Source organism: Chiloscyllium punctatum, chromosome 29, assembly GCF_047496795.1.
Source record: "Chiloscyllium punctatum isolate Juve2018m chromosome 29, sChiPun1.3, whole genome shotgun sequence".
Taxonomy (NCBI): Eukaryota; Metazoa; Chordata; class Chondrichthyes; order Orectolobiformes; family Hemiscylliidae; genus Chiloscyllium; species Chiloscyllium punctatum.
The window spans coordinates 76,458,567-76,469,193 of NC_092767.1; the positions used below are offsets into that span (position 1 = coordinate 76,458,567).

The window sequence follows — 10,627 nt, forward strand, 5'->3', positions numbered from 1 at the left end:
ATTTTGTCAATAATGGTCAGTGGATTTATCGGTGCAATCCTTTGAATCTTGGGGAAAGCAAGCAACTGAAGTCTAGTTATGAGCATCTTTGTTCCTTGTCTCTTGAGGGATTGGTCACTGTGGTAAGGAGCAATGGTAGATAGCTCCGGAACATTGCCTGCTTCACTGTCATGGTCACCAGTGCAACATAGCACCACAAAGTCTCCATCATTCAGCTATGGTAGCAAAATTGATGAAAAAATATAGAAAATGTAATTGCAATTCACCGATTTACTAATAAATTACTGTTCTACTAACAGAATAGCTTTCTTGTTGATACTCAGTATGGTCATTCTTTTAACTTTTCCATACCTGAAGAGCAAATAGCATTTGCTCTGATTATAATTATATCATGTCTGAAGCTGTAGATCATCAGCCAGATTTCACTTGGCCTCATAAAATGGGAATTTCTCAATAATCCAGAACTGTTCATGGGCAGTGTGCCTTAAATCTTCATCAATGGGGCCTTTGTAACAAGCAAAATCTCTGACGATAAATGCAAACCAGTTCCCACATCATTGAATCATCCAATGTGATGTCCTGATGTCACAACAGTTGGGAAAGTACAGAGGTACTCTTGCCCCACTATTCCCATGATCTTCACAGAAGTTAGAGTTAATCAAATTACTCAAAGTTCCTGATTTTTATGTCTGATGAACCCGGGTTAACAGAAGACACTGGCCAGTTTTCTGCACTTACTACTATTTCTGTTTATTTTGAACTCGAGGCAAACAAAATATGAATCATCAACTTATAATTCTATCTTCTTAGAGCCCTATATGCAGACAGATAGATCAACCAAAAATCAGGTATGATGGGTGGATAAAACATATTAGGGGAACATCGTTCAAAAGCATCACCCACAGGATTCAATGAGGTGTCATTTTGCTTCTTTAGAGTCCTTCTGATCTATACTCTTCTTTGTAAATATATTCAGTTCTTTACTGCCAACAGAGGCTGTCGACAGATTAATTATTCAGTTTCTCAGTTACTGGTTAGACACACCAGCTTTTAGGCAAATGGTGAGTGAGAATAGCTAGTTATCTTCTAATTCTTTGTTACATTTCCGCAGGAAGAGAGTGATACCACCTTGTAAGAGTCTGGAGTCGTTATGCCCCTGTTCTGTTCACACAGAGATTGTCCACCAGCCCAGCAGCCAATTAAAGCAGTTTCGTCATGCTGAGCATTCCCGACTCGCACAAATTTGTCCTGATTGAAAACAACCAACAAACTGTCTCTGTACAAAGCTGCCTTAAATATATGTCCCCAGTGCCAACAAGTCCAGCAATCCTCCCCCACAATTTGAACAAAACAGCAGTGTCAATACAACTCACTATGAGTTTCCCTAACTCGTTCTAAAACTGCAGCATCTCCTTCCCCAATTTCCTTGGTGTAGAGCAGTATTATTTTTCCATTTTGGTTCACAATCCAAAAACAAAAAAAAAATTAAATGGATTCTTTAAACTGATGACCTCTATAGTTTGCTGTGCTGGTGATGACTGTCTTCCAAGGTGACTGGAATTATACATCAACTCTGCTTTGTTAAATTAACATTTGTTGTGTCTCAAGACACATCTTAGATTACTGGAGATTGTATTTTAAATTAATTTTTAAACTGAAGTCATCATGTCATACCTGATCTTACATGTCTGTTATCCATTCCCACTCATATCTGTTAATCACCCTCATGTTTCCATAATTTGAGGCTTGTAAAAATATAAATCTATTTCTATTTATTGAAAATAATGCATTAGTAATTTAGTCAAACCTTTTTTTTCTCTGAAAGCTTTAACTAGAAACTGTGCTTCTTCTTGGATTCGCTCTTCAATGCTTTTTTTCCCCATTCCAAAATTCCTCAAGGTGCTAAGAGAGAATCTCCTGAGCTGTTTCCATCTCTCCCCACTACTGGCAATAACTCCTGCAAAAGAGATATTAATGAGTGAAAGTTAGCTATGCTGCATTTCAATTATATGTGGACCAAATGTGCTTAATATTTGGAATCTCTTTTCTCCCCTTTCCCACAGCTGCCAACCATACATCATCCATATGGCCATTCTTCCAGGTGGACCAACAGAAGTCTGTAAACTCTAGAAATATTAAATAAAAACATATAGAAATACTCAGCACGTCTTGCAGTGACAATGGAGAGAGAAACTTAAAAAGTTAGAAACGTAATAGGATTTGCGTAAGAGGCAGAATGGTGGCCCAGAGGTTAGCACTACTGCCTCACAGTGCCAAACACATGGATTCGATTCCAGCCTCAGGTGACTGTCTGTGTGGAGTTTTCACATTCTGTGTCTGCATGGGTTTCCTCCAGATGCTCTGGCTTCCTCCCACATTCCAAAGATGAGCCAGTTAGGTGAGAAATGCAGGGTTACAGGGATAGGCTGGGAGGTCTAGGTGGGATACTCTTTGGAGGGACAGTGTGGACTTGATAGACCAAATGGCTTGCTTCCAGACTGTTGGGATTCTATGATCTTCTATGAAGTTGAAAATCATAGATAGGAAAACAAAAAGGGAAGTCTGTGATGGGCTGGAAGGAAAGCAAGATTAAATGCCAAAAAGATTTATAGTACAAAGACAAACAAAATATCTATCTCAAGGTCTAAGGTCAGAATCCTAAATTGCTGCTTTCAAAATGCAAAGGGACATCAAAGAGAAAAACAAGTGAGGAAATAACAGCAAAGAAAAAATAAAATGTTGGCAGAGAATGTTGTTAGATTCAATATTGAACCTTGAGGCTGTGCAGAGTGTCCACTTCAGTAGATTAAATGTTTTTACTCAAACCTGCGCACATTTGTTGATGGCCCACTCATGACTTCATCTTGACCTAGTCTGATACTTAGTTCTGAGGGAATCCTGCGTTGTCAAAGTGTTGTCCTGCAGAAGAGGTACTGAATCAAGGTGCTATCTCCTATTTTGGATTCAAAAAGAACTCTGGGTTTGTCCTCAACTGAATCACCAGAAACAAAATAATTTCCTTCAGGGCAAAGTACAAAACTGAAAGCATTGTGACAGAATGGCACTAAACTTGGAGATGCCAACTTGATTCAATTGGCAACATACTTCTCTCCATTTGCGTAGATGTATCTGCAGGACAGAACAGATAGAGACATTTGGATCTCAGGCCACTGCAAGAGTTGTTTGTCCATCAGTAAGCCTTTGTGTGCCCCTTTTTGTTGATACCTCTCTAATTTCAATTTGCTGAAAGTGGCATTTTCACAGTACAGTCCCTGGTTATTGTGGTTTTTAACAGCAACAGTTGGCTTGCATGTATATAACTTCTACATAGGAAAGGTTCCAAGACACTTCTGAACCATAATCAAGACAAAAATTGGCACTAAGCTAAACAAGCTGATGTTAGGATGGATAACCTGGTCAAAGATAGATTATTTTGAGTATAAGAAGCAGATGCACAGTGGTTAGCACTGCTGCCTCACAGCACCAGTGACTTGGATTTGATTCCACCCAATGACATTTACACATTCCCCCCGTGTCTGCATGGGTTTCCTCCCAGAGTCCAAAGATGTGCAGGTTAGGTAGATTGGCAATGCCTAAATTGCCCATAATGTCCAGGGATGTGCAGGCAAAGTGGATTAGCCAGCCGAAATGCTGGATTGCAGGGGTGCCATGGTCGGGATGGGATGCTCTTCGAAGGGTCAGTGTGGACTTGATGGGCTGAATGGCCTACTTCCACACTGTAGGGATTCTATAATTCTAAGTCAGAAGACTGTGGATTTAATCTCTCTCCAGAATTTCAGTGTATAACTGAGAATAACATTTCAGTCCAATGCAGAGAGAATTCTGTCTTTAGGCAGAGTTGTGGAGTTAGGGTGTTAAACCCAGGTCAATCTGAATGTGAAAATCCTACTGAATTATTTGAAATGTAGGGGTATCCTAGCCTATCCTTCAACCATCTCTAAAATCAGATTACCTGATCATTTATGCCAATGCTCATTGGTTGCCATGTATGCTTTAATAGCAGTGAATATATTCATTGGTTAGGATTTTAGAAAAAATGGAAAAATAAATTTTGTAAAAGCCAATGTTATATTTCTATGATAGGTCGGACGCAGGTAGTTGAGTTGTTTTATTTCAACAAGGTAGCAGAGAATTATCACTATCGCTGAATGAATTAGGCAGAAGTTAAAGTAAATAATTTCTAAAAGAAAATCTATATAAATATACATAGGGAAAGGTCATGGAAGTGAGATAAATCCAACTGACAATCTAGCAGTGGCTACAGCTCAATGGCCCAATGACCTTATCATCTGTTGTACATTCCATAACTCCAAATGCTCAAATCTTATGAGACCGAAAGCGTGGCTGTTAGAGAAAAAAAACAAGTTCTCACCGTAGCCTTCTGATGCTTTATGCAACAATGGAAGAGGGTACCTACTGCCAAAGTCATGCCCTCGCTCAATCAGCGCTTCTTTAATAGTGTCAAAACCACATAGCACCACTGCAGGGTAGGTACCAAACCAGACGGTGTACACAGGGCCATATTGCTCACTCAGCTGTCAAGACATAATAAATAAGCAATGATTGTTAAAGAGAGATGCAGCATCATGAACAATATCAAAATGTCCATTGACACTACTGAATCAAATAATTATTTGAAGGCAAAAGCAAAGTTGCCATAGTCCCAGAAGACACTAGCACTGCTCTCTCATTTTAGAGAGAGAGAGAGAGAGAGAGAGAGAGATAGTTGACTGATTGCGGTTTAAGCTGAGGGTCACCACACCTCAGGAGAGGGTAAGGTTGAGAAAGTGGGACCTTGCTTTCAAGAAGTTAGCCCAGACCCTAACTTTGCTAGCTGTTTTCAGCAGGTGTACGGTGGATATTCCAGGAGAGAATCAGCTGGTCAAACCACTTAGCTTTAAACAAAACAGAATTTATTAACAAGTTTACTGAATGAAACACAAACAACAGGAAACAGAATACCGAATAACCTAACCTCTCCGAAAACCCAACAGATCATCCCAATTTAATGAGGCTGTTCCAAATACTTACAACAATCCCCATAAACACCCCTTGGCACAAATGGTAAGATCAAACACAGGTTCTTAAAGGATAGAAACCAGAGACAGAGTACCAGTCAGGATCTGCTTCTTTGGGGTGCAGCAGCTTATTTTCACACTGCTGCTAAAAAAAACAAAGCTGAGTTGGGAGAACTCGCCACACTCCTTTCATTGCGCAAGTGTCTTTAAATCTTGAAAGCCTCTGTCTGAGGCAGTATCTGTTAGCTATTATCAGATTGGCTCTAAAACCCTACATCCCAGGCTTATCGGAGTCTGTGTCAATTAGGACTTCTCTTAAAAAACCAAGGATTGTATAACCCTGTGAAAGGAGCAGCTTCGTCAAATTAGTCAGTGGATGGAGTATGACTCAGTAAAGTTTATTACTCAGTAAATTGTCTATTTAAATAGCACACTCCAGCAAGCAGTCTGCAAAGTCTATGTGAAAAGAATCTCAATAAACTACAAGAAATAGAACTTTTAACGGAAACTACAGCATTGAGTGGGTAGCTTGAGTAAGGAAGTGACCCACCCAGCACACTCACCTCAGAAATGGTGCTGGAATGTGCAATTCTCGCTCATTTTTTAGGGGAAGAGAGCTGGGCCTATCCAGGACACAACTCTGTCGGATTCGCCAAGTGGTGAGGAAGGCTGGTTAAAAGGCCCACCTTAGTTCTCTGGCACTTTAAGTATCATGCTGCCATGTGCTCACCCCTCACACCCTACTACACATTACACCCACTCCTCATGCCCCAACTATTCTGGCCCCCATTTCAACTTCAACAGCCTCCTTGTGCTTCCTTATCAATCCATGTCACAGTACTCACTGAGATTTATAGTTGCTGTGCCAAATTAGTGTCAATTCATGACTCCTACCTATCCACATGACTCAGTAAAGTCTACTTACTCAGTAAATAGCCTATTAAACAACACACTAAAGCAAACAATTTGCTATGTCTATATAGACAAGCTGAGCCAACTTAGTGTCAATTCATTCCCTCCAGTCATTCCTCCATTCCATATTGCCCTTATGCCAATATATCCTTTGCCCTTACGTAGCCCAGCATCAACCACAGACACTGCTGGGATTAAAAACGAGTATTTTGCATCAATATTTCTGTGGAAAAGATCATGGAAGATATAGAGTGTAGGGAAATAGATGGTGACATCTTGAAAAATGTCCATATTACAGAGGAGGAAGTGCTGGATGTCTTGAAACGCATAAAGGTGCATAAATCCCCAGGACCTGATCAGGTGTACCCTAGAACTCTGTGGGAAGCTAGGGAAATGATTGCTGGGCCTTTTGCTGAGATATTTGTTTCATTGATAGTCACAGGTGAGGTGCCGGAAGACTGGAGGTTGGCTAATGTGATGCCACTGTTTAAGAATGGCAGTAAGGAAAAGCCAGGGAACTATAGACCAGTGAGCCTGACTCGGTGGTGGGCAAGTTGTTGGAGGAATCCTGAGAGACAGGATGTACATGTATTTGGAAAGGCAAGGGCTGATTAGGGATAGTCAACACGGCTTTGTGCGTGGGAAATCATGTCTCACAAACTTGATTGAGTTTTTTGAAGAAGTAACAAAGAGGATTGATGAGGGCAGAGCAGTAGATGTGATCTATATGGACTTCAGTAAGGCGTTCAACAAAGTTCCCCATGGGAGACTGATTAGCAAAGTTAGATCTCATGGAATACAGGGAGAACTAGCCATTTGGATACAGAACTGGCTCAAATGTAGAAGACAGAGGGTGGTGGTGGAGGGTTGTTTTTCAGACTGGAGGCCTGTGACCAGTGGAGTGCCACAAGGATCGGTGCTGGGTCCTCTACTTTTTGTCATTTACATAAATGATTTGGATGCGAGCATAAGAGGTACAGCTAGTAAGTTTGCAGATGACACCAAAATTGGAGGTGTAGTGGACCTCAGATTACAACAGGATCTGGACCAGATGGGCCAATGGGCTGAGAAGTGGCAGATGGAGTTTAATTCAGATAAATGCGAGGTGCTCCATTTTGGGAAAGCAAATCTTAGCAGGACTTATACACTTAATGGTAAAGTCCTAGGGAGTGTTGCTGAACAAAGAGACTTTGGAGTGCAGGTTCATAGCTCCTTGAAAGTGGAGTCACAAGTAGATAGGCTAATGAAGAAGGCATTTGGTATGCTTTCCTTTATTGGTCAGAGTATTGAGTACAGGAGTTGGGAGGTCATGTTGCTGCTGTACAGGACATTGGTTAGGCCACTGTTGGAATATTGCATGCAATTCTGGTCCTGCCGATCGGAAAGATGTTGTGAAACTCGAAAGGGTTCAGAAAAGATTTACAAGGATGCTGCCAGGGTTGGAGGATCTGAGCTACAGGGAGAGGCTGAACAGGCTCGGGCTGTTTTCCCTGGAGCGTTGGAGGCTGAGGGGTGACCTTATAGAGGTTTACAAATTTATGAGGGGCATGGATAGGATAAATAGGCAAAGTCTTTTCCCTGGGGTGGGGGAGTCCAGAACTAGAGGGCATAGGTTTAGGGTGAGAGGGGAAAGATATAAAAGAGACCTAAGGGCCAAATCTTTCACGCAGAGGGTGGTACGTGTATGGAATGAGCTGCCAGAGGAAGTGGTGGAGGTTGGTACAATTGCAACATTTAAAAGGGATTTGGATGGGTATATGAATAGGAAGGGTTTGGAGGGATATGGGCCAGGTGCTGGCAGGTGGGATTAGATTGGGTTGGGATACCTGGCCAGCATGGACGGGTTGGACTGAAGGGTCTGTTTCTGTGCTGTACATCTCTATGACTCTATGACTCTAAATAAAATAAATTCTAAGTAATTATTACAGACTTCACTAAATAAGGGAAGTCCCATTCATGAAAAATCCATCCAAAACATCTAAACATCTCTATGACTCTAAGCATTTAATCCCTTATAAAGTCAAATATTAGTATTCATAATCTCAAATCAAAAACATTTAATGCTTCAATAATCTCAATAAGGTGTTAATCGAACTGAATTTACTGATAATAGGTTCTGGAAAGCAGGCAAACTTGCTATAAAGGTGATGCATAGGAGTGTCACCAAACATTTTAGAAAATTGCTGGAACAATTTATTTCTGGTGACACTAACAGGCAAGCAGTTTCTAACATTTTATAGACAGCACAGTTAAATTGACAACTTAATGGTGCTACATACATTAATTGCCCTTATGAGTATTCATATCTATACCACAAAGTCATGGATTAAAAGCAGCTCCCGGGGCAAAGTGCGGGTAAAATTCATGCACTAATTCAAATAACTCAGCTAATTTATCATTGTTGCTTATGCACTTCCCTCTTTCCCTTAGCAGCAAATAAGGAGCTGCTGGAAATTGTAGTGGAATTTCTGAAGGTGGGGCCTGTCTACCACTTTTAAAGTTTGTCCCATCTGCACAAAAATCCCAGCCAATATGTTTTGACATTAAGTTGCCAATTACAGTATTGAGTTTTACTGTGTCTCACCTTAAAAGATCATCAACATTTACTAAACCAGTCTAACAGTTTAAAATGACCCTTGGATGAATCCCCAGAACAGCTGGACTCTGTAAATTGACACCATAGTCAAAGGAAAAGGACTGAAAATGTTAGTTGGAATCAAAAAGTCATTTTCATTATTTATTCACTTAAAAGAATAGAAGTTCTCCTTACCTTGATGAGAGATTTGTGAGGTGCTTTTACATTCACATGGAACAAGTTACCAAGAAGTGGGAGGGCAGGAGGTCCTGGGGGAAACCTGCCTTTCTGCACCTGTTGCCTTTTAAGGAGCCACACAACAAATAAAATAATTAAAAAAGCAAAAAGTAAAGATTTTTCTGGGTCACTTAAATCCATGGTGTTAGTGTAAGAAAGACAAAAAAATTTCCAGGAGGAGCAATAAAGGCTATAACCTGGTTCCAATTCTTGGAGCACTGTTTGTGAGTTGGGGTGCAAAATAGAAAATAACTTTCACTTGATTAAAGCTGAGTTGTAAACAACAAAGCAACACTTTAATAATAATTAAAAACCTGTCTAAACAGCAAATCTCTCTACACCTAGCTTAATTGAGGGGAATTAACGACTTGAAAAAGACTTGCATTTATAGCTCCTGTGACAAACCCGAATTGTTTTACAGCCAAAAGTGTTGTGGTTTGACTTTGTAATGTAGGTCTTAGTCCATGTCCTTGATTAAGTAATAGAAGAACTGGCGTCTCTGTTGAGAGATTTGTACTACAGGTTGTCAGAGGTTATTGCTCTTTACACTCCTGATAATCTGAAGTTAAACCAATAGCTGAGTCATCCTGTGTTCACATATTCAACTGCTTTGTTTCAACCAAAGTCAGTGCCTACTGCATGATGTCAAAAAGGGTGACACTGGAAAAGTGCAGCAGGACAGGCAGCATCTGAGGGGCAGGAAGAACATTCCTGATGAAGGGCTTATGCCTGAAACATTGACTCTCCTGTTCCTTGGATGTTGCCTGACCTGCTGTGCTTTTCCAACACCACATTTTTCGACTCTGATCTCCAGCATTTGCAGTCCTCACTTTCTCCAAACCTACTGTTTAACTTGGTTTCAACTTGGTTTGGTAGATTTGTATTTAATTTTCACACGTAGTTAACATGGTGGGTTCATCTCTGAAACTTATCACACGAGGCTGCAGATAGATTTTTAATAACCACATAAGTTTATTACGTAAAAGAAGAAACAAACAAACAAAGCTATATATATGAAGACAGAAAGATCTTAAATATTAAAACAAAGTGCTGAATTTTACCAAACAAAACTGGCTAAATGTCAAATTTAGGGAATTTCATGGAGGGTTTCTCTCTGTGAGTACAGTGGGTTATTTCATGCAATCCTCCACTCTCACCTCATTATGGATGCACTATACCTCTCTGCCTCTGTATTCCTGCCATTTTGTGCTGACCAGTGGCAGAAACATTCATCATTGCTGGGACATTCCAGCATTTCTGACACTGATGCCATATTTAAAGCCCAGCTGTGTACCAAGTCAACCACTGCCAGCCATGAATAGCCCCTTGCAGCAAATATAGTGAAGGGAAACTAAAACACAGCTTCTGAGGGCACGATTGTGGCATAAGTAACACTTAATTGGAAATAGAAGCTCACATTCATAAACATATTGCTACTTTGTATCACCACTTGTCTGATCAATTGTGATTGTAACTGCACCTACAAGAATGGAGCTGCATAGACTATATTAAAAAAAAACTGAGTTATAAATTATCAACTATTATAAATTAACATAAAAATGCATCTTGTTCATTAATGTCCTTTAGGAAAGGAAATCTGTTGTCCTTACCTGGATCTGGCCCTACATGTAACTCCAAATCCACAGCAAAAGTAGTTGACTCTTAACTTCCCTCTGAAACAGCCCTAGTAAGCAATTCAGTTCTGCTTTGAATTGAAACGATATGCAAAGTATGAGGAAAAGGCAGGGGAATGGTACTAAACTAAATACAGAAATTGCTGGAAAAACGCAGCAGGTTTGGTAGCATCTGTGGTGAGAAAGCAGAGATAACATTTCGGGTCCAGTGACCCTTCTTCAGAATTGCT

The 10,627-nt window shown here is 40.3% G+C and overlaps 1 protein-coding gene across 1 annotated transcript in view; it reads right to left on the reverse strand.

Annotated features, from left to right (window-relative positions):
- LOC140454688 (uncharacterized) overlaps window positions 1-9,277 on the reverse strand; it is a 64,911-nt gene extending 55,634 nt beyond the window's left edge. Inside the window, exons 1-3 of the mRNA XM_072549615.1 lie at window positions 8,722-9,277; window positions 4,394-4,556; window positions 1,808-1,957 (exon numbers count right to left, since the gene is read on the reverse strand). Coding sequence (XP_072405716.1) covers window positions 1,808-1,957; window positions 4,394-4,556; window positions 8,722-8,904 — 496 coding nt within the window. The 5' untranslated portion in view covers window positions 8,905-9,277. The remainder of the gene's footprint in view (window positions 1-1,807; window positions 1,958-4,393; window positions 4,557-8,721) is intronic.
- Window positions 9,278-10,627: the final 1,350 nt, after the last annotated feature.